Genomic DNA, 25,244 nt, shown 5'->3' on the forward strand with positions numbered 1-25,244 from the left:
AGAAGGATGCGTGTGAGCTCTACACAGAAATCTATAAAACATTATTGAGCAATATTAAAGACAGAGATGAATAGAGGGATATATTCTATTCAATGTTTGGAAGATAAAGATCTCAAAATTTTCAAACTGATCACAAGGTTTCTTTGCATGTAAAATTTGACAGACTGCTTCTAAAATTTGCACTGAAAATACAAAGAAAAAATATAGCCAAGACAATCTTGAAGAAGAACACAGTGGTAAGACCTACTCTATGGAGCATCATGATTTGTTATAAAGCCACTGGAATCCAGCAGTGTGATACTGGTGCAAGGAGAGACAAATAGACCTGTGCAACGCAGTCCAGAAGCATGTAGTGACATGTATGGTCACTTGATATATGATAATGGTGATGTTATAGGGCAGTAGGGAAAGGAGGGTCTTTTCAATAAATGTTGCTGGGTCAGTTGAACAGTGATATGGAAAAAAAAATACAATGAATCCCTAACTCTAATTTTCAACAAACTAAAATGTGTGTTCCAAATTGAAAAGAAATAGCACCTCTTAGGTATAATCTTTGACCAGCAGTAGACATAGCTCAGCATTTAAATCTAAGTTCTTTACTTATGTTATTCCACATTGTTATATTTTCCAACGTTGCCTTTTATGTTTATGATGCCAATGGGAGAGACATTTAGGGGCAGGTGGACCTATGACACTTCTCTGACAATAGTGGATCATTTCCTTCTTTATTTACTGATAGGTAGAACTCTCTAAGCACCTAACTTGTTTTCAGAGCTGGGCACCCTGTATTCTATTTTGTCTGGGAGAAAAAGAGACTGTAATATCCATTTTGCGGGTGAAAAAAACCAGAGACTCAGAGAGGGCAATGGCTTGAAAGGAGGACAACATAATCTCTGGGCTTCTGGTGTTAAGTTCCCTCCCACAACAGGTTATTGGGTTGCGGGAGGAACTTAAGGTATTTTCAGTAACTTATTGGGTCCTGGTATGAATGTGAATGCAGTGTAGATAAGCTGGAAAATTTCTATGGAGTTCTTTGAATTCCTGGGAGAAATGCACCATTTATGTACAAATCATTACCCTTGAACATTTTGATTCTTATCAATTTCCTTGTGAAGGGTCTGAGATTGAAACACTAATTCTGCTTAAAAGGCTCACAAAACAGAGCCCTTTGTTTGGTTATGTGCATTATTGCTAGACAGAAACAAGTATTGCCTTGTAGGCCTTAGAGTTTCAAAATGAACGTGTCAACTTATCCTGAATTGTGGTTGCATCATTTCACTAGGCATTTACATATTGTTCGTCAGTTTCATTGTTGATACTGCTCTGCTAACAGTGCTTTTTATCCTTGCAGGTAATGATAGTAAATCTGGAATAGTTGGTTTATACCTAGAACTGATAAAAACTTCAGTATAGCTTGTAGGTCCCTTCTTAGGAGGTATTTAGGAATCTTTGCAAGAAAACACTCAGCTCCTGTCTTTTTTCCCCAGGAATTCATTTTCTGACTCTTTTTCTAACTTTACCACTAGACAAAAACAGGTGTAGCATTTTCTAACAGTCTTTCCTTTTAAATAGTTTACCATATTGAGTCCCCTTGCCATTTAAAGTACTGTTTTTAATTTGGATATATAGGCATGCCAGGATTTTATTTTTATCTCTGCATATTTTATTTGTAAGGAAATTTTATATAATTTAATTCATTTTCTTTCAGTTGCCTCTAGAATACTTTAAAAAATATTTATGCTTCTGAAATAGAATTGTCTAAATGTGTAAGGTTAAATCAACAGCTCATAATTTATTTGCCATTTTTGTATCATTCGTAAGACTGAGAAGTGTTTGTTTTTTTATTTAAATAAATTCTAGGTTGATTTTTTTTTTTTGCCTGTATATAGATGGAAGATTTGTGCATATAATTTCAATCATTATGTTAGGTGCCTAGAGGGGAGTATTTATTCTTAAAATACTTTATTTCCTTCTCAGATGTGGCCAGAGTGTGTGAAGAGGTCAAATGTGGCAGCACTGAGAATTGTTTATTTTGATGTGCACTCTTTCTAACAATTCAGTTAAAAGAGTTAAATTTTTTTGCTGTAAAGTAATCAGCATTCATTCAGGAAATTCCTTACTCATTGACACGTCATTTCAATCAGACCTTATTAAATAAATAGCTCTAGGATGTAGGCATGTGTCTTGACTCTCAGGGGTGACTTAGCAATTTGTGGAAGCGGTAACTGGCTTTGGTGCCCTCAGCCTGTGCTTGTGATGAGATGTCCCTCTAGTCAACTGGTCTCTAAGCTATCTATTCATCTTCTTTGTTTTTAATTGTTTATTTTGTTTTTAATGGAAGGAAAAATTTCTATACTCATAAAGCTTCTTTATAGGAAACAAAAGCACTGATGTGCGTATAGCTTCCAACTTCGCAATAACTGAGCATACAGGCCTATCTTTGAAGGAAATAATAGGTTTCTCTTGTAGCCACCAGGGCTGTGCAGAGATGCCCTGTGTGCTAAACGCTGACCAACGGTTTCTCCCAGCTCTGTAGGGAGAGGAGGCTGGTGGTAGACTTAATGATCTTTTCAGATTTCTGAAGCATCTGAAGAAGGCAGTAGCTATCTGCCCCCCACTCCCCCGCCCCGCCCCACTGGCTTAAATGTTTCTAAGCTAAGATAGTAAAAATATTTAACAGCCAGTAAGACACAAGAAGTAGCAAGTTAGAATGGACTTCCACTGAAAATAATCTAAACAGCCACACGCTTATCAGTGGGCTGATGGGAAGCCCCATTCTTAGAGTTCCTTCAAGGCTTGATAGTAAAACTGTCATAGACATCTCAGGACAGGGATGTGGACAACCGTTAGCTGGTGACTTGTGGAGAAATCTGTAGTTTTGGACCTCTTTCAGGAGAAGAGATGTTAAGGCAGTTCCTGGAAATGCTGCCTAATGTCTGGCACTGCAGGGAATCCCATCATTTGCTCCGTGGACACGTTCCCCTTGCCACAAATGGCCTGATTCCACATGCTCACAGAACTCTCACTGACAGAATGCCAACCAAGAAGTAAAACATCATTTTCTCTAGTGCCACTTCAGAGTCCCTAGAATTGAGAGGTCATTATCTGATTTCCTTCTACAAAATAGTTGGCGTCTTGGTAGCAGGTGTTTTACAATTAGGCATAAATTTCCATGCACAGATGATGGCATTCTCACCCAATACTGAAATTTGAAATAGAACCTACCTGCATCTTCTCAGGAGTGAAAGCGTTACACATAGTATAGTTGGACCAGGATATGTTGCTGCCAGGGTGCGTGTACCAAAGCCCGTCTTCCTCACAGTACTTTGTAACTTTTTCTGTTAATGAAAGAAAACTTACTATCTCAAAATAACAAGAAGGAAAAACAATAAATTAAAGCTTAAAAGCCATTCCAAAGTGTTAATCACTTTATAGAACTTGAACGTCAATAGAGACTACCTCGAATCCTGCATTAGACAGGATGCTTTAATATGCATTGCTTCAATTTAGCTTCAGCAAAGTCATGTGAAGCATTGTTATCTCCATTTTGCTTTGACAAACTTATTCTGAGTTATTCAGACTTTTTCTAGTTCTCCAAAGTACCTCTCCAATGCGTTTATTGCTTAGAGATCATATAACAATCCTGAACTGGTAAAATATGAAAAGAGATTTTACCAGTGTGTTTGCAATCCTCACATAGTTTTTATTTTTGATAGTTTCATAGGGATAATGTTTTTGAAGCATTGTTCTTCATTGGCAAAGGCAAAGAGTTATCACACCTATGGAAAACCCTTTTATATATGATTTCTGGTGTTTTTCTTTTAGCACGAGGATATGGAAATCAGAATCACATACTAATATTTGTCATTGTTTTAAAGGCTAAGAAACAATTAATATTAAAAAATTTATTTTGCTGAAATATTACTTAGATCTGATAACATTTAAAATAATTTTCTATCAGAAGTTGCGGTTAGTCAAATCAACATGCTAAGAGCTAGTATGAAAATTATTTTAACTTTGCCAGTTTTTAGGGTGAAATTCATAATTTTTCATTGTATGAATGAAACAGATACTACCAAACTCAGCACAAGATTTAAACTGAAAATTGTAGACTTGTTTGTAATATATCTACTCCAACAATGATTTAAAATGGATGAAAAAACACATTTTTCAAACAAAAGGTGTTTTAAAGCGCCTATTAGAATCATCATCGCTTAATGTAAATCTGTTTCAATGTTAAGTAGAAAACTTTTAAATTGCGAATTTACTGTGACTGCCATTGGACAAAAACTATTTAAAGAATCACCACTGGACACCAACAATGTTTCCAAAAGGGTTAGCACTAATCAGCAGGGAAAAATTGATGTTGAAAACTGGTCAATGATTTAGTTAATGCTTTGTCAACGACCTTTCTAAGCTTACTTGCAATTAAAAAAAAAGTGGTTTGTAATGCAGCATTTTATCTTTAACATATTGTTAGAAAGTAGTTTTGTTTTATTGAAATGAATATAATTTGGTTTTTACAAAGTTATGCAGCTACATAGGGTAACGTGTTCTAAGGAAGAGGGTGTTCCTCCTGAGGAAGTCCTTTCCAATCACGGACGGCACTGTAGGAAATATTGTTTTGTTTGGATTTAACTGAGGTCTGGATCTAGGCATTTCCTGGTTCTAACTGTTGCAGCTATCAAGAATCTGTCGTCCTCCACCTGGCAAATCTTTCAATATTTGACGGAAGGCTACGTCTACTCTGACTTCCTTCTCTAAACCAAACACCCCTATTCACTCTCACCACACATGCTGTCCCCTCACAGCCTGAAGCCTCTCTGCATGTGCTCTGAGATTGGCACTTCCCTCTAAAATTAGACTAAGTTTGAACTGCCCGGTGAAGAGGCAGCATGCTTCCTTCGGTCTAGCTTCACATGGAGGAGCTTCTTCCAGATGCTCAAAACCCAGTCCCCAGAGATCTGTGTTCCATTAATCTGAAGAGGTGCCAGACACCAGCATCTTTAAGAAGCTCATTGATTCCAAAGGGTATCAGGGTTGAGAATCACTGTCCTCAGCCATATGTTGGCCACCTTGGCTCTGTCTCATTACTGCTGATTGAGTGTTTGACTCCTGCCCTTAAATCCCTCCTAATAAGGATTTGCTTTTTATACTCTAGCATATTCCTTCAGACTCTCAGCCTCTTTGCAATTGCAATACTGTTATACACTCTTTCATTACCTACCCGTCTTTTACCAAGCACTTTGTTTAAAATGAAATCTGTCATTTCATTCAACTGTTGTATGTATCATCAAGGTACAGCTTGGGTCGATGGTAAAATACTAAAGAATTTAAATTTGTTGAATATAGGTATTTTTAAGGTTTGCCTTTCTTTTAAAGTGGATTTGTCCCCCAGCTGAGAGGAATCTAAAAATCAGGCTGAAAATATGGATCTATGCCTGGAAATCTCTGTTTTGTGACCCCAAACTTGCCTTTTAGTTAATAATTACAGCCACTTTGGCAAGGGCCCGTTGCTGCTTTGGAACCGGCCTTGCAGCCTTGACTGCAAGACAGCTCTTCGTGCCACTCATGTTACCTCTAATGTGGCTGTCAGATCAAGATTAATGAAGCATCATTTATTGGGAACAGTCGATAAAGACCTGGGGGACTACTATCAAATAGCATTTGGTTAGAGTTTACAGGAAGGTAGTGCTGAGCAGGGCATAGCACTAAGCCCTTTCTCTCTTCACATCCCAACTCTTCCAACTAAATGAGGATTCCTAGAAGTGGCTGGCCTGAGCTGGTTTTAAAAGTGCCCCACTGCAATCCCATTTCCATTATCTCTTCTCACTGGGGCCGCACTTTGTATCTCATTCTTGAAGGAAGCACAAAAAGCATCTCCCAAACATTGTCTCAGGGATAGACTCATTGCTCTAATCTGGATTCCAGAAACTTTCTTGCATAAATTTTATTGTATGACTGCTGTTTTCCATTTTAACTCATGTCCTCACTTTCAGTCTGCGGGAAATAACCTCTCGTCATTCACAGACAATAAGTGTGGGTAACCAGATGGGCTGGTTAACCCTGAAATGTGGTAGAAGGTCTGACCCAACAAGTCTTGGAAAAATCTGAAAGAGAAGGTTGATTTTTCCATAACCTCTTAAGCAAAAAACAAACACTGAGTCTTCTCTTCAAAATGCTACCTCTAGTCCAGACCAGATAATTCAAAGAAGATCCTCTCTTGTCAGGACCCTGGCGTCCCCTTCCTGTAATTGGGTGTTCTAACTCTCTCCCCGGCCCTACTCCCTAGAGGTCACTGAAGGAAGGAGGAAGAAGATGAGCACCATGAGGTGCGGCGGGGTTACTGTGCTCTGTTATTCCACATCTTATTAGAAGAGATACGGAGCTTGAAGTGGAATGACCTGTGTTCTGGGAGCTCAGTCCCCACACCAGTCAACTAGTGACTCTAGTTTCAACGCCTAGAGCCACCTGAACGCTTCCTACAGGCTCAGGCTTGCTGTACTCTCAGGAACAAATCTCACCCCTTAACAGGGACTTATGCAGTGTGTCTGTAGCTGGACCCACTTAGTTGCAGCATCAGGGTCTCCTTTGTAATGAAGATTATATTCCTTTTTAAGTATCTTAATCCCAGGTTTATTTCAATGGGACAGATTTTCTGTCCAGTCTCCTAGAACGGAACTTTTCTGGCCCTGATACCTACAGTTCCTGGAGCTGGGCAGCTACTACCTTTTATTCCTCGGGGACCCTCTTTCCTCTATGGCCTGTATCAGTCTCATCGGATAATGTGCTCTGCCTCTTACTGGAAGAGCTATTGAGTGCACTGGCTGGGCTTTGCTGGTACCAGCCACTTGCTTATCTGGACTTTATTGTTTAACACAGTTTCATCTTGGCTGCACAATTTAGTCACAAGAACATTTAAACATCTTGATGTCCAGGTTGCACTCCGAACTAACTAAATCAGAATATCTGGGATGGTACCAGGGATGAGGATTATTTTTTAAAGCTCCCCAGCTTCCCAGCCAAGTTGAGAATCACTTACTACTAGCAGCTATCCAATCCCACTTCCCAGCCCCAAGTGCCTAATCTCTGGACTGAGGCTGTTGAACAACCACATACCTACTTTTCACACATCCCTTTGCCTTGGCTCCCGACCACTCACCACTGAGCATCTTGGATTCCAGACTTCCATTCTATTTGGATAGACGACAATACTAAGACGCATAACTTCGGCCCCTAGCTTCTCACTTCACTTGGCACCTGGTACTCCTGCCTAAGCATCGCCGCCCAACTTCTAACCATAACAGTGAGGCTAGACTGAGGCCTGAAGGAAAACGATGTTCCCCCTTGAAAGTTCTGAAAGTACTTCAACCTGCATACGTTTGTACGGTGATTTAGAAATATTATTTCTCAAATGCTTTTCCAAGACTGTTGCCCTTACTTAGAAAGAAAGGGATAGGTAAGAGCTCAGGAGACTTGGGTTCACTTGTGGTTTTATGTCAAATATTATGTGAGTATAAAATGAGATACTACATATGAAAATGTTTTGGAAAGTTAAAAAATGATAGTCAGTGAAAATATTCCCATGTTACTAATTAACTTTAGTTATAAAAGTAACACCAAATTCACTTAACACACATCTGTTGGCTGTTCATGTTGGGCTGGGCACACAGCTGGGTTACTACAATCCATTTTAATTTAACTGGTCTTATTTACTGAGCATATTTTAATAATCTACTGTTGGAGCAGAAATCTGGTAAATGTCTAGAGTTACCACTTTCTAATTTATCTTCCCTACACATGACAGTTTTATACCATTTTCAAGGTTACATCAAATTTCCATTATGCTTGTTCTACCAGCCCAGTACGCACAAACTCTACATCAAGCATTTGCATAAGTCATCAAATGTGAGACAACTGAAAAATTTTAAAAACTACACATTTAAATAAAACTGGTCAGTTTTAGAAATATTACTTTTTTATTAAAATTTAATATTAAATATTTAAAATATATAAAATTTTCATTTTTATCTAACATTTAATATAATTTATGACTAAGGGGCATAACTGATCAGCAATGTGACTTAAAAAATAAGGGCAGCTTGCAATCTTAGACAACCGGGTAATATTTCATTTATGGAAATTCTTCAGAATGTGCTAAACTGCATAGAATATGACTTGGTAGTATATTTTGTATCTGATTTTCTTTTCAGAACTAGAAAAACACTAAAAGATTCATAGCAAAATATACAATAAAAATAAATACTCTACCTGCTACATCAAAGTCCGGAAAATAATCTGGGCAGTGCTGTTCGGCGAGCACTCCAGCCGGTGTGTCATCCCAGCAGGACCATCCATCCCAGGTACGGTTGCAATACAAACCTGGCCATTTAGAAAGAAATATTACACTTGTCAAAAACTGTAGAATCCTCAGCAGGATTTAACAGTGCATAGGCAGTTATTCTGGGACCCTCCACTTGGACATGGAAATATTAAAACAACAGTAGCAGCAGCAGCAACAAAATAAAGGTAGTAACTTTTCCAAGTACTAAGGAATTTCCTTTTTTTTCTTTTGTAGGACATTCTCCATTTGTTCCTCAAAAGGCATATTTGTCATCTGTATGGAATATTTCCTCCAAAATCTTTCCTTTAAAATATCTCCAGAAATGCTATGAAAAAAGTCTTGTGAAAGTATATGCAATATTACCCCTGGATAAAAGGCTTTGGAACATTTGTAGCCTACTAACCATTAACCTTCAAAGGGGTTGCCTTAGGTAGTTCTATTGTTAATCCAAGGGTGATGCACTTGTTTAGGAGATGCATTTGCAGCCAGTTAATGGGCTACATACAAAAACAGTCTTATTAGTTTAGAATCACACCATTACTGACTAAAATAATGCTTAGTTTGATCACTTTATGTATTCTTCAACATTGGCTCCAAGTGGTTTCTCACTGCTTTCAAAAATTAAATCTACTCTTGAAGGGAGAAACTTTTAGTGCAATTGTAAAAGTATCTATTTTTTCATACACCTTCTTATTGATACTAGTGTGAGGCTGGGGTCAGATCATGAGGTGTCTTAAATGCCATCCTAAGGAGTCTGGGTTTTTTTTTTTCCCCTGTAGGCAAGGTGGAACCATTGGGAATGACATGAACAAATCTAGATTTTAGTGAGAATAAGAAGGCTTTTAAGGATAAGATTAAAAAGAGAGACAAACTAGGTGACTATTGTAACAGTCCAGGTAAGAGATATTAAATGTCTAAAATAAGGCACCATTAGTGTATTTAGGAATATTAATGAAATGTAATTAATGGGGTGTGGATGTAAAACAGGAAAATACAAGGATGACTCATAAATATTAATCCTGAGGGAGGGGATAATGGCCGACTCCAGGAGGACTCAAGCCAAGGAGTACTTCCCAGAACTTCCACTGCCCCTGTCCCCGCGGTAAGCCACAGCCTCCCCCCAGCTCTGCACGAGACCCTCCAACACTAGCAGATACACCAGAAATACATCTACACGTGGAACAACTCCTACAGAACACCTACTGAACACTGGCAGAAGACCTCACACCTCCCAAAACTCAAGAAACCCCCCACGTACCTGGGTAGGACAAAAGAAAAAAGATCCCACTACTGGGCATATACCCTGAGAAAACCATAATTCAAAAAGAGTCATGTACCAAAATGTTCATTGCAGCTCTATTTACAATAGCCCTGAGATGGAAACAACCTAAGTGCCAATCATCAGATGAATGGATAAAGAAGATGTGGCACATATATACAATGGAATATTACTCAGCCATAAAAAAAAATGAAATTGAGCTATTTGTAATGAGCTGGATAGACCTAGAGTCTGTCATACAGAATGAAGTAAGTCAGAAAGAGAAAGACAAATACCGTATGCTAACACATATATATGGAATTTAAGAAAAAAATATGTCATGAAGAACGTAGGGCTAAGACAGGAATAAAGACACAGACTTACTGGAGAATGGACTTGAGGATATGGGGAGGGGGAAGGGTAAGCTGTGACAAAGCGAGAGAGTGGCATGGACTTATATGTACTACCAAACGTAAAATAGATAGCTAGTGGGAAGCAGCTGCATAGCACAGGGAGATCAGCTCGGTGCTCTGTGACCACCTAGAGGGGTGGGATAGGGAGGGTGGGAGGGAGGGAGACGCAAGAGGGAGGAGAGATGGGAACATATGTATATGTATAACTGATTCACTTTGTTATAAAGCAGAAACTAGCACACAATTGTAAAGCAATTATACTCCAATAAAGATGTAAAAAAATTAAATATTAATCCTGAGTAAATGGCTCAGTGGCGGTGTCACATACCGAAGTGAGTATCCAGGAGGGATGAGTTTATGAGTAAGGTAATGGTGGGATTTGAAAATATTGTACTTGCGAAATGGCCAAGTGGAAATGTGTAGTAAATGTATGGGAGATGGACCGAGAGGATTAGGTGAAAGAATAACTGCATTTAAGGTATTTCATTGCATAGAAGCCTGTTGTAAATTCTCAATTTCAAATAAAGGAATATTTTTTCTTTGAAAAAAATTAAATCTACCCTAAAACGTAAAGCTATTCAAAAGAATGAGCTTCAGGCTTTGAAGGCAGTTCTCAAAATAAAAAAAGTTTTAAATAATGATCGTAGCACAAAAGTTCATCTTCCCAAGATGACTAAGACCAAAGCGAAGGAGACTGCACTCACTCAGTTTCTAAAAGTATCAATTTTGTGTTTCTGTTGTTTCACTTAGCTTCAGAGAAAGGGTTTGTTCGGGCAGTTACATATAATGCCTTTTCAGGTTCTTAAACACTGAAACCGCTGCAGACAGAAGAATGACATGTGTCTTTCAATTGACTCACTTTTTTGTTTGAAGGAAAATGCTAAAAATAGGAACTACAAATTAAAACCTTAACTGTTTGATGGCAAACCATGTGTAGTAAATAGAGTATATTCAACTAATTTTCCCCCTAGGAAGCAGTGTGTTGTCTTAGAATACAGTAGGGTGTAAAAGATCTTGTTGGGTCTTTTCAAGTGCTTTAGGGGTCAGGGGAGAGAATTTAAATGAATGTAGCAATGCTTGGTCATCACATCCTCTCTTTTGTTTTCCCCTGGGCCCTCTGTAGCTAATAGAATATGCTTGGTGCTAAGAATAGTTGGGCAGTCACACAGAGCATTCTAGAGAAGGTGATAGATAAACAACGTCTGCCCAGGAGATATCTTTTTCTAATTCCTCTGGGAACTGGGGGTAGAAAAGGAGAAGGATTAGCATGAGTTGCCACCCAATTGACAGGTAAGGGAAGATACTACCTAATTAACCCAAGCAAGACAGTTTTGATAGGCTCTGCCTCAGGCTAATTCTCTGCCCACTATTTTCCAACTCTCCTCCTGTTATTCTCTACTTCCTTCCCTCACATAGTCCTATATTGTTCCTGCTCGCCATGGGTGAATACTGGGCTATGTGTAGTAATTTTGTCGTAAATGCAGATATTCGCCAAAAAGCAGTCAGGTGAACTTGAGCAAAGAAACTAGGCATGTCTGCTGTATGAAATACTCAAACATACCACGGTATGAAAGCCACTGTTAAAACTATTGGCATATTAAATTAAAATTAGTCAACACATATTTACCCACAGAAGAAAATAAGCCTTTCCTGATGTTTGAAACACACATTCACATACATCTTTCTTTTTACCTTCTCCTTGGTATGGGGGTAACTTTTGCATTCGGTCATAGCATCTGTGCTGTGCCTCCAACAGTCTCTGCTTTCCTAAAAGGTAGAGAAATGGCTCCGGCTCTATTGTTGGAGGGTGGGTGACCTCTGAAGTGGCAGGAAGAACCGGAATTGGGCGCTGTATTAGAAAGGAAACTGAGTTACTTATGGGGAGTAGAGATGGGTGAATACATAATGAAACAATCAAAAAATATGAAAACGTTTATTTTTCCTTCTGTAAGCAACAATTATGCATGGTCTCCATGTGGAATATTTTTGCTTTATAATTAAAAAGTATTTACATTTCATCTATAAATTCTACCTAAAGTTTTCCCATTTGCCTTCATTCTGTTCACTCTTGAAAATGTAGAGCACCCACACAAACTCATGCACCTCTTTACAAGATTGTTTTAATTTTATCAAAGTTTAGAAGTAAACAAAGCAAATAACCTGATTTCCAAAATACATTAAATCAACTTTGCTTTGTTTGGAACTCCTAAGAATCACGAATCATGTCATTTAAAGTAGCTATATTAGTGCAATAAATACGTTTTAATTGGATCCTTTTAGCTGATTTGTTTGTACTTAGATTGCACACACTGCCAAAAATTTACCCCATTTATTCCACAGAACAAATAAAATCTGTTCTTCTGAAATAGTCTGCTTTAGGTAAGTGGCCTTAATCTCTTTAAATTGGTTTCATCAGCCGATGACCTATACAAGGTATTATTTTCACTGCTGAAAATCAATGTAAATCTTAAATATTTCTCTTAGAGCTTTTGAATTTTCAGTAGACTGACATTAGGTTTGCCAGTCTGTTAGTTTTCACTACCATCATAGGTCCCATTAATCTAAGTTGTGTGTGTATGTATCTGAAAAGATGAATCTCTGACAAATTGTCCTAAGTTGTGTTTAGATAGATTTCAATTTCTTTTGTGGCTCTGATGTTTTTAGTAGTGCTTGAATCTGATTTTTTATATCCATGTTCTGTATAGAGTTCTTTGGAGAAGACTTGCAAGCTTCAGCCTGCATTGACTTTTTCTGAAGTTAGAAATTCTCCTTGCTTTCTATTACACCTGTTGAAACACTTTTAATTGGCCTTATTCTGTTTAAATTATTCTAAGACTGAAGTTTCCCCAATGTACTGATAGCAGAAATAGTGTTATGTACCTTTCTCTATTCTCCACAGTCTCTAAAATAAACATCTTTAAGTTGACCTGTATACCCCAGGATATTCCTGGTAGAGCCTCACTGTTTTCCAGTGTATCTCATTGTGTAGACAGGGCATCCTGTCCTATGAGACAGCCTATCACTAAAGGCTAAACTGTACAGAGCACTAAACAATAAAAATTCAGAGTAGAGAGAGAGCATGGGGGAAGAAGAGTTGGGAATGACTACAGATACAAGGTAGAATTTGAATTGGATCTTGAGTATATGTACCATCACATAGGCAGAGAGGAGAGGGAAGGCTTTGTGGATGGTAGGAAAGGTATGCAGGTAAGTCTAGAGGAAGGAAATGGTATGTGTGAAACACTGTACTGAAACCATACTGAGGGTAAGATATGAAATCAAGGAAAATCAGATAATACAGGGCCCTGTGAGAACGAATACAAAACGTCTGGGACATGAAAGGCTCAATATATTTTAGCAAATATTTTAAAAACATGATGAAATAAAGCTGTCTTGCAGTTTTTTGATCAGTGAAGGTTGCGAAAGGAGAATGTTAATAAAATTCATGTGGTAGGCATCTGATGTCCACAGATTAGTGCTGGGGAGGCCAGCCAGGCAGCTGAAGGCATGGACTAGATCACCTTAAGATGGAACAAGAGAGAGCAACTCAGCACTTTCTCAAGTAATAAAAGCACCGAGGTATATTTGAATATAAGGAATGGAGAACAGTAAGAGTCAAATAGCCCAGATATTTTAGCCTATACAGCTAGAAAAAAAAAAGGTAGCGTCTTGAGAAAGAGAAGACATTAAGAAAGGAAAACCTTACTCGGAGGAAAAGGTAAGTTCTCTTTTGGACTAGATCTGGGGGTGCAAGTCATCTGAGTAGAAATCACTTGCAAACAGAAGAGGGTGAATACTTATTGTTATAACATTACTGTTATAACTGTAGATGAATACTTATTGTGAATATATTTGACACTAAGTGTTAGGATTATTTCTAATTTTAATGCCTCTAGAATTTGTGACAAGAAATTAATGAACCGACAAAGATTATTAAAGGTGTACAAATCCTTTACCAATGTAGCTGAACAACATTATGTTGTAATATGACCCCTTTCCCACTGGTTTTAAGATCAGTCAGTCAGCAAATAGTCATTGAACTTGATGAGCCAAGTATCGAGCTAGAGGCTGAGGATACGGTGCTGGGTAAAACAAGCACAGATCCTGCCCTCGTGGAACTTACAGTCCAACAAGAAAGACCAACGCTATACATATTTCCAGACACCAGAAACTGTGAAAGGTAAAGAATTATTAATCGTTAAATGCTCAGATATTCCATTAGGACTTGAGAGATGGTTTGGGAGTAAGGAAAAGTATTTTGAAGACATTTCATGTAAAGGCTTCTTTTTGGATTTTATTAGCCTACATTTGTATGAATGTGTGTTTTAATAATTTGACTACAGATCATGTAACCATGATCTTTAATTGATTACAGTGTCCTCACAATAAGATACAAATGATTGGTTCAGCTTATGCATCTATTTGATTCTTTGTGGCTCTATTCTTAGAATCTTGAGTTGATATGAAAATCATCATTTGATATTATTTCTGGGTCATTTGCCCACCATCTTCAAATCAAATTAGAAGATGTATTATGATGTTATATATAAATCTTTTCTGTCACTTATTAGGTATTTTAGACATTAGGAACTACTTTGCTTAAGTTTGACACTCTTTCCAGAAGTAACATTCTGAATTCTACTTTTAAACGGACTAAGCAACCAATTAAATGTTCCTGTGTTAGTTGGAAATTCATGGAGGCCATGGGGAGGCAGTATGTGCAAGAATAGCCAACTGGAAACCCTATAACTGTATTTTCAATGACAACATTATTTGGTTTAAGGCAGTTTTAACACCAGTAATAGCGGAGATATGACCATCTCAAAAAGTAGGTGTAGTTCACGTAGACGACACTAGCATCGATCTTATCGTTCCTCCAATGTTGAAACAACTCCAGTGAACTTCCTGTAACCTGGTTCAGCAGAGATTGTTTCAACACTGAGGGAACGAGGAATCAGAACTTCTGCCCTTAGAAGAACCATAATAATCTGAGGCCACTCCTGGTCTGGTTCATGTTTGAGCATTGACGATGCAATTTTTCCAGTGGTAGCTGAATGTTTCAGTGATTTTCTTCGGAAAATAACATATACACTGAGGCATTCTGTATCTGTTATGTATATAACATACAGATATATGTAGATATAAATATATAGCCATTACATCTATATAATTCTGATCATGGAATTACTACTGCTTAAAATAACATGTAAATTTCATAAAGTTCATTAACTTTCTGCTAATTATTTCATACAGTTAAAAATAGCTAGTGAGGTGGTATAATTTTCAGCAGTAAAGGGGTAAAACAGAAGCAGTAGTGATTAAACCACCAAGCAATGTGAAAAACAATATTCAGCTTATCATAAGTGTTATGTTTATTCTATGTATTTGTGGAATGTAAATATATAATTTTATGCTCACATGAAGATCGAAATGAGACATTAAGGGCATGTTGCTTTTCTGAATAAAGACTGAAATTCAAAGTTTTGCATTCAAGCCATCTTGCATGATTCTTCCAAAATCAAACAAAAACCACCTCTTAATTGTTGTCCTACGTAGCAGTTTAGCCACCGTATATGTGATGTCACTCCTAAAGGTTCCAGTAGATGGCGCCACACATACGACCACCAAGCTGCCACTGACAGCTGTAGTCCGCAGCCGAAACATCACTGTTCTTTCAGTTAATATTTTGAGTGCCTCCCACATGCCAGGCACTGTTCTAGGTTCTGAAGATTCAGCAATGAACAAAACTGGCAAGGTCCCTGCCCTCATGGAGCTTACATTCTAGAAAGTTTCATCCACACTAATCATGGGGTCCAGAGGTAAAGCAATCTATTTGAATGGCCGTGTGTTTAAGCAATTCCTACTTTGTGTTTAAGCAATTCCTACTTTGATTAAGACAATCAGCCTCCTTGTGTGTTCCAGGTGGTTTCTAGAAGTACAGAGACAGAACAAGTAGAGAGCTGTTCTGTGTAGAACTTTGAGGAATGGTCCAAACCTACTGAATGTGGGGATCCATGCTACCGGGTTGAAGGGAGACATTCCTATTGATTGCCACAGACAGAACTGCTCTAACAGGACTATGAATCCAGAATCCACAAGCTGATGTAAACAACTTTCCATGTCACCATGCTTAATAATGATAATGTCTACGTTCAGATTACTTGTAGCTTTCAGTCACTCATACTTTTCAAAATAACAAAGGATAAAATAGAGCTTTGTAAAGTGTTAGCCCTGCTTTTTCCAGGTAGGATCAGATGCCTGGTTGGTGTCCTATGTACTTTCTACCTGAGCATTATATAAACAAAACTGCCGTATATTATCATAAACTCAACACAAATAGGGGAATACAGCTAAGTGAACAACAACAACATAAAGTAGGTTCTTCTGAGAAGCATTATGTCTTCATCATTGTTGTCATTGTCATCACTACCATCTTTTTAGCACTCACTAAGTGCCAAGCACTGTTCTAAGCCTATTGTATTACTGCAGGTAAGAAGAGAAAGTGAGTGGGTAGTTTTGGTAAAAGTAGATGAGGCTAATGGAATGCGGTGACACAAACTGATAGTTTTTAAAGGCCATTTGGAAATCAGGTCAGTAGAATTCAAAAATATATTGGTAGTGGTTAGTAATGTATCCAAGAAGTGACATTTTAGAATAATTAAGGTCAACGTCGTTTAAAAATTTTCTTTTCTATAGAGAGCATCAATGTGGAACATAACGAGTGTTTTAGAAGGAAACTGATGTATGAAATTTTTTATGGACAAATCCTCCAAATCCAATAGGTAATCCAAACACACAGAAGCAAAATTTATGTTACAGTGAAGAGAGCACAAAGCCATTTAAGTACCCTATGCAATGCTTGCTAGTAAAAAAAAAAAAAAATGCCCACAAACCATAAGGCACCTGTCGTGCTCATGCAAATATATGAAATTCTTTCAGTCTTTTAATTTTAAAATGTATTAGGTAAGAGTTTTGAGAAAAGTGACTTTTTTTTTTAAACATACCAAAAGTTATATACTCTTTGTAAAAGAAACAAAAAACGGTGACTGGATAATACTCAAACTTTCTTATTATCTAGTAGTTACTTTATGATTTCTTCTATCTATGTCTAGTTATATGCTTTATGAAATTTAAAAATATGTACACATAGTTGATCACATAGGATTTCATTTGAGATGAATAATATCAGTATGAATAGAATATACCAATATTTCTGCATCTATAGAATATGACATAAGGCTTAGACATTTACAGACGAGATAAAATATTCCAGTAGTTTCTACAATATTCTTGTTTAAAATTTATTTCGAAGAGCATGAAGGTACCTACATTTCCAAGTACTGGATTACTTTTAGCAAATTATACTGTACTTTATCTGAAGATTAAAATAACATGACAGCCTTACATAATAAAATAAACTATCCTCATTCAAACAGGTACAGAAGGGCTACATTAGCAATCATTCCCATAAAGTTTGACGTGTAACATTACAAAATGTAAATTCCCTTAAAATTAAGTTAACATGTATGAAATGTTAGTAATAGTTTTCCTTGAATAATATTAAGAGGAGATTTGTTAACATTAAAGAAAATTATAGTTTGGTTTTTGGAGAACAATGTCTACCCTTGCAAATGCCCAATCATAATCATACTACTTCAGCATTCTTGATTAACATAGCTTAAAATAACTTTGTTTCACTTACATTCAGAAAGAAGAAGAGGGTCAAGCACCAGCGTGTAAGTGTGAACCTCATCTTGGGCTTCTGAAGACGGTCTTCTAAGACCTAGAAAAATATAAAAGTAACAAAGACGTTTAAATTAATACAGCTCTAATATTGACTGTGGCCTTTTTTTCTTGTCTATTTGACTTGAAGAAGATCAATGCCCAAAGACACCCTAAATACAATCCATGTAAGTACAGTAAGCTTGTGAGGCAAATGCAGCAGCATGTTCCATTGCCCTTCCTCTCAGCCAGGAAGACTTGTCTGGTTGTTGTCTAAAGTTCTCCCATTAAGAAATTCTGGAGCCCCCTTTACATATCAGGACATAAAAGATTCTGAGAAATCAAGAGCAATCAATGTGAACTTCAGTTAACACATGGCATCAGAAGAACTGCTGAAAATTTTCAATGGAAACATCCACAAAAATCACCTAAATGGACATGAATAAAATCTGTGCTTTGTAAAGTATTAATAGCTATGCCTTCCAGGTAATCAAAAGCCAACTTTTATTTACGCAGTCTTACTTGCAGCCTTGAGTATTTTTCTTTCCTACAAATTCTTCAAGCATCAAGTTGCTATTAAAAATAAATTTATTCCATAGTAAGGCTTGTTTGTTCCCTAAGAGGTCCCCAGTCCTACTCAAGAGCACAACAGTCAGAAACAGGCTGCTTTGTCACAAATAAGAGTTCTTTGTTACTCTGCAGGTAATTTTACACAAGGAAAAATAAAGGAGTGAAATTTTAAATATATACATTTCATCAGCGGGATTTGTGTGAAAACGATTTCAACTAGGGGTGAATGGTTATCATTGCATCTAACACTCTACTCATTGCACCACTTTTAGGTTTTACATATTCTGCTAGGTTTCAGTTAGTATCTACACTGTATGCCTATTGGGCTGCACCTTGCAGGCCTGCGAGCCTTGAGACCAAAGAAATGGCCTGGAGACTGCGGTGGAAACATCCATGGTTTACTGGAGAGGGTATCTTAAGCAAAAGGTCCTGGAGCAATATCCCACGTTTTACAGCAGATGGCAGGCAGGACATGACAGCAAGCTTTGCAACTTGGAGGAGAAGGAGGCTACCATTTATAAGGGGAATTGATATCAGGTTGGCTCAGTTACCAGGGGAACCAGCAGCTGGGGCAGGGAGCAAACACATAGGCAGGTACTACTTAAGCTCTATAATTAAGAGGATTGGAGAGTCACCTGAGAGAAGCAGAGCCTGCTCGAGCAGGGGATGTACAGAGAGCAAGAGAGCAGCCATCTTGAATGGCCTGACGATACACTCCACTCCTACACACCCTGCAGGAGCCTTACAATCTTGATCCGCCCCTTTTCCGTGATATCTCTGGGGTCAGGAATACAGAGGCACACTCCAACCAAATACCACACATGCAATACAGACACCAGAGGCTTAAGAGTATCACGAATCCAAGAGGTGGGCAAACTTTGGAGCCAGGCGCTTATCAGGTCAATTTTTCATGGAAGTCCAGATGAGGATGAAAATGTCCTCTCGCGACAGGGACCCAATCAAACTCATTTCACAGTGAGGCCACCACTGTCACCCAGTCCACAGATTCCCTCCACTTAGACTAAGGAGGGAAGGCAAGATGTTTAACAGGCACAACACAGGGGAGATCATGACTATTAAGCAAAATACAAGCAGTAAGAGCACGCTGAGATCACATTGCCCCTGCATGTGGTTTTCGTCCTGGCCTGCAGTACCCCACCACCTCTCCATCCTCAGTCCCCACAGCCAGTGCCGAACACTGGAGAGGCCTGTAGCAACGGACCACGGGGTTAATATGATGGTGACTTTCTCCAGTAGGGGGCCTGGATTAATTACCTTAGTAGTTTTAGGTGGGGCTGGGTAGAAGACAGGTGAGATCTGTAAATCCCTTTCTAATCCTCTTCCCCACAAGGCAGCAAACCCAAACCACTGGGGACTTACCTGCCAGTCCTAGGATCATTTATGATGTGTTCCCCTGGGGGTAGATCCTGTGTCAAGGGCAAAAGCAAGTTATTGGCCTGATCGACCATTTGGCAGCAGTCGTTAGTGGTCGACAGTTGAGCTTGGATTGTGTTGACTAGTTGCCTCTGGGTTAACAGGGCGTCAGCACTGGGACGATTGCTCCTGGGACATGTCCTCATGTTGGAAGAGAGAGTTTTCTGTGTCAGTTGCTGAGTAGTCCCTTCATCCTTTCAATTAGCCCAGCAGCACAGGGGCTGTAGGGCAGGGGGAAATGTCAGTGTACGGCATTTGTATTGGCCCATTCCTGAACTTCATGACAAGTAGGGGTTTTTTTTGGCCGCGTTGGGTCTTCATTGCTGCATGCAGGCTTTTCTCTGGTTGCGGCGAGCGGGGGCTACTCTTCGTTGCGGTGTGCGGGCTTCTCATCATAGTGCCTTCTCTTGTTGCGGAGCACGGGCTATAGGTGCTCAGGCTTCAGTAGTTGTGGCGCACAGGCTTAGTTGCTCCACGGCATGTGGGATCTTCCCGGACCAGGGCTTGAACCTGTGTCCCCTGCATTGGCAGGTGAATTCTTAACCACTGTGTCACCAGGGAAGCCCCTAAAGTGGGGTTTTTTTGCATTACTCTATGACTCCGTAGACCTCGAGTAATGGCTTCCACCTGTTGTAACGCACTGTAGACTGCACACAGCTGTTCCAAGAAACAATACTGTTGCTCTGCCCCCTTCCGCAGCTGAACCAGAAGCCAAGGACATTCTGCCGTTGCCACATGCCCCAGCCAAACCCTCTGGTGGACTGGCCACCTCCAACTGACAAGCCTGTCCCGAGGTAACACCCCTAAAACCTGTGTCTGTAGTTGTTTAGGGGTGGTGGGTCGGGGGTACGCTCGTCTTACCCGACCAGCTAACATCCAAGTACTTGACAGATAATCCAAGTTCTTACACTTTGTATTCACCAGCCATCCCCACGCAGTCAGATGAGCCACGAGCACGGGGCTGCTACTTTCACACCGGAAGAAGGCTCTAAGGTTAACAGGATGTCATCAGTATGACGGAAGAGAAAAACATCTCCCATGGTAGTCAGCTGCCACAGAGCCCCACCTGCTAGTGGACGGCCTCCTCAGGATCACCTCTGCAACTTTCCATACCCCAGCCTTATTTTCCGACATCTCGGCACTCACGGGAGTTTCTTCGGCCTCCTGGTTGGCTCACCAGTGGTTGGGCTGCACTTCGCAGGACTGCAAGCCTTATAGCTGCCCAGCCTTGGGACCAAAGAGCCTGGAGACAGCAACAGAGACTCAGTGGTTTTTTGGACGGGGACTCTTAAGCAAAAGGTCCTGGAGCGACACCCCACTGTTTACAGCAGAGGGCGAGCAGGCAGGCAAGCCGTGGTAGCGTCCTTCACTACCGGGTGGGGCGGGGCGAGGCGGGGCGGGCACAGAAAGAGGCTACCATTTATAGGGGAACGGACGTCATGTTGGCTCAGTTACCAGGGAAATCAGCAGCTGGGGCAGGGGGTGAGCACGTAGGCAGTTACTAATTAGGCCCTATAATTAAGGGGATTGGATATTCATGTGAGAGAAGCAGGACTTGGTGGATCAGGAGATGTACAGAGCAAGAAAACAACCATCTTGAGTGGCCTGACCATACAGTGCCTAATATACTTGTCCCCAAGAGTAAACTGTATTCAATTCACATATTAGCATGCCAGGAAATTGGGAAAGTATAACTTTCAAGTGTCATCTTATATGCTGATCATTACCCCTTGTTTCTGACACTTCAAGCCCACTAGTAAGTTGAAAACACATACATGTATTGACAGCCGAGGCATTACAAGGGATGCAAATATGGGTGAGACGGATGAGATGTGGTTTCAGTACAAGAAACTGAGCATGGTGGGGGGGATGGGGGCAGGGAGCAACACGAATGATGTAAGACATGTGCTAAAATAACTATCATACAGCCTGGGTAAAAAGTTCAATAAAATGGCACAAATACAGAGCTTTATAAAGGATCATTTCTGATTGGGGGAACGAGAGAAGGATTTGTATTTTGACCTAAAATTTGAGAACTGAATAGGGTTTTAAGAAACAAAGACCTACATAGGCAGAGAAAGCAGATTAAAAACAAGATGTGGAGATAGAAAAATTTAGGGGTAGCCGAAGAATAAGGAATACAAAACTGTAATTTAGCTGGAGCTGAGAGCTTCTCAGGAAGTGAAAATAAGGGTAGAAAAGTAGGTTTTGAGTGCCTAGAAAATTTATCACCCAAACCACCTTTTGGCACTTTGTGTGCCTGCCACACATTTTCATCTATGTATGTACACAACTTAACAACCTGGCCTGATGCGAAACCTCTTTCAGAAAAGGATTATGTTTTAGCTATCTATAAATCTCTGGCACGTCACACAATCACTCACACGTGATTGTTATTTTTGATAATAATGGTGGTTTGTGGTCTGATGAATTCTAGGAAGCACAGAACTCTCTTGAATGTATTATTTTTCCCTTTTTGATTCCTTGTACTCCCATGTCAGTGACTTCCACAATTATCCATGAACTGTCCAAATAGGAAACCAGGGATGGTCCTTGATTCCACCCACTTCCTTATACCTGACATCTAGTCTCTATGACTCCCATTCTATCAGCCCTTGGTATCTTGTTAAAGTGTTCACCCTTCTCCACCACCTTAGTTCAGAGCTCCATCTTTCTCATCAGGACCCTAGCAACAGCCTCATGACCAGTTTCCCTACTTCAAGTCGCCATCCCTCCAACCCATTTCCTATACCAAAATGAATGTAATTGTATCTTCCTTCAGTGATTGCCTCCAAACTTTAAGTAAATGCATAAAACCCTTGGCTAGGAATGTAGTAATACAGGGCCCCCTTTAGCAACAAGCACCAATATGATCATGGAGGGGAATAAAAAGGGAGAAATTAAAGTTGTCTCCTAGATAGCTAGCTTCGGTACAAGGACAGATAATGAAGGAATTCAGCAAGGGGAAGTAGGGAAGAGGAAGAGCTCTTCTCCCTTAACTGGGAATATTATTACCTGCGTACTGGATGAGACTTATTTCCTGATGTAAAAGGTAGGACTTTTGAAGTGTTCACATACCTGTGAAATTGGTACAGCTTTCCTTAGTTAGATCCTACTTTTTATTTATTTATTTTTGCGGTACGCGGGCCTCTCACTGTTGTGGCCTCTCCCGTTGCGGAGCACAGGCTCCGGACGCGCAGGCTCAGCGGCCATGGCTCACGGGCCCAGCCGCTCTGCGGCATGTGGGATCTTCCCGGACCAGGGCACGAACCTGCATCCCCTGCATCGGCAGGCGGACTCTCAACCAGTGCGCGACCAGGGAAGCCCCCTACTTTTTAAGAAGGAAATCATAGACATACAATGAATTTCTAAGGGTCTGTTGAGTATGATAGTCCTAGGATTTCCTCCCTGAGAGAAGCAGGATGGATGGAACATTACAGGTGTTAAGAATTAAAAACCAGATCTGTTCTTCCCATGAAAGTCCTGCTCATTAATTCCAAATGTGAGAGCTAAGCACAGTGAGAAGCCAGCTTCTCTATGACGGTGAATATGGGGCGATTAGGCAGTTAATTGGCTTATTCTATCTAAGTCACATGTGATGTCACTTGATATTTTATAAAGTATCAGTTGCTTGGTTTTGACTAAACGGTATCATTACAATGCAGAGCAATAGAAACGGTGGGAGACTTGTCACCGTTAAGGTGAGTGGAGCTGTGTAGTCATCTTGGCCTAGGAAAGGGGAGGTCCAGGCTTTCAAAGCCCCACATACCGTGTTTACATTTGTACCATGAACAACTAAGGTGAATGAAAATAGATCTGAGACTGAACACTTGGAAATGACAGAGAGGTTTAGCCAAGAAACAAAGTCCTTTCTTTTTTCCTATTAAGTGAAGAGGTCTGTAATTTTAAATGGTCTTGCATTATTTTGAACTCTTAACAAATTCCTCATGTGTAACTTTATAGTATATCTGGGCTGTACTGCACCTGCCTCTAGTCAGAAAATTTCAACTGTAATTGTCCAGGGTTAAACAGTACCTTGTAGATATGCCTCTCTTTGAGAAAAATGTTTTTTAAAAAATATTTATTTATTATTTATTTATTTATTTTGGCTGTGCTGGGTCTTAGCTGCAGCACACGGGATTTTTGTTGTGGTGTTTCATGGTGATTTGTGAAGATAGGAGAAAGAATGCATAGGTAGAGTTGTGAAGAAAGACAGGGCTTTAAGAATTTAAGGGAGATAAACAAGGCAAAAAAGAGTAGAACCAGAATGAGGAATGAAGTAATTCACTTTCTCTAGGATTCTTCAAAAAAAGAGAAAAAAGAGTGAAGAAAGTTAATAAGAGTAACAGCTGTGGAAAACCCAAAATGAGCCCTAATATTAGCTGAATAGATGATTAAAGGATGGGTAGGTTTCAGGGTGGAATCTAGAGAAAGACTAATGTGGAATTTTTGATAGGCGGGAATTTTCTAATTCAGTTTTTTAGAAGCTAGAAATTTTCTAACTTTCTATGCTTAGTAAGTTGAACCTGGACCCAGGTAGAAAAGGACAAAATCAGGCAAACATTAGCTAATGGAGATAAAAATGCAACTTAGAAACTTTCAAATTGTAATGGGAACAGGTGAGACAGAGAACTTGTGATCAGACAGTCATACGGTACACCTGGAAGATGACTCCAAGAAAGCCAGAACAGAGCTTAACTTTGACATCAGATTATTTACTTGCTTCTTGATATTTCTCCTATTTCTTCTCTACAACAAGGACATTGTTTAGTCTTGTAACCCTAGAACCTAGAAAAGAGTCTGGAACATAGTAAATGGTCAGTAAATATTGGTTGCTTTGTTTAAGGGATGAATTAGGGTCAGAATTTGGTAAGGCAGGGAGGCTTATTCTTTACCCAAGAATAATAAGAGCCAATAAGAATAATATGGAGCCAAGAGATTCTTATTTTGGCTTCTGCTTTTATTATTTCTTTAGTTTTGGGCAAAAAGCTCCACTTCTATGCCAGTTTCATACCGATTCTGTATCCATATCCTCCTTGAATAGGAGAAGAATACACTTCCATATGTAAAGCAAATTGATACCCCTGGATCTGTCTCAGTAGTTTAGCTACTTAGGGCAGTGGTTTCCAAAATGTCTTTTAACCTTTTTTTTTTTTTTAAACAAAAGCTCTTGTGGAAGCCCACATATAAGCCAGATGGACGTGGAATCTAAACACCTGATTGGGGAGCCTGGTTTAGAATACAGAAATAAGGTAACCTTGGACAGTGGTTCAGTCACTGAGGGGGACAACAGAACATGCATTGCTCTGAATCCACAAATGAGCACCCATCACTCATCTCTAGAAAATTGTATCCCTGTGTTGCAGGGGTGTGCTGGTTAGCGGAAACCACTCCTCCAGTGAATAAATAGCATCTAAATCGCTAATACAATGATGGTGATTAAATAGACTACTCTTCATTTAAAGAGAACAGATTTCCTTGGAAAGTAAAGTTACACTATTTT

The 25,244-nt window shown here is 39.4% G+C and overlaps 1 protein-coding gene across 2 annotated transcripts in view; it reads right to left on the reverse strand.

Moving 5' to 3' along the window:
* The window catches only part of CALCR (calcitonin receptor), a 150,564-nt gene that overhangs the window by 49,561 nt on the left and 75,759 nt on the right, over positions 1 to 25,244 (reverse strand). For both annotated transcript variants that reach the window (XM_049715139.1, XM_033420473.2), the window contains exons 3-6: positions 17,718 to 17,798; positions 11,708 to 11,864; positions 8,272 to 8,382; positions 3,226 to 3,338 (exon numbers count right to left, since the gene is read on the reverse strand). In XM_049715139.1, coding sequence (XP_049571096.1) covers positions 3,226 to 3,338; positions 8,272 to 8,382; positions 11,708 to 11,864; positions 17,718 to 17,798 — 462 coding nt within the window. The remainder of the gene's footprint in view (positions 1 to 3,225; positions 3,339 to 8,271; positions 8,383 to 11,707; positions 11,865 to 17,717; positions 17,799 to 25,244) is intronic.

Source organism: Orcinus orca, chromosome 9, assembly GCF_937001465.1.
Source record: "Orcinus orca chromosome 9, mOrcOrc1.1, whole genome shotgun sequence".
Classification (NCBI taxonomy): domain Eukaryota; kingdom Metazoa; phylum Chordata; class Mammalia; order Artiodactyla; family Delphinidae; genus Orcinus; species Orcinus orca.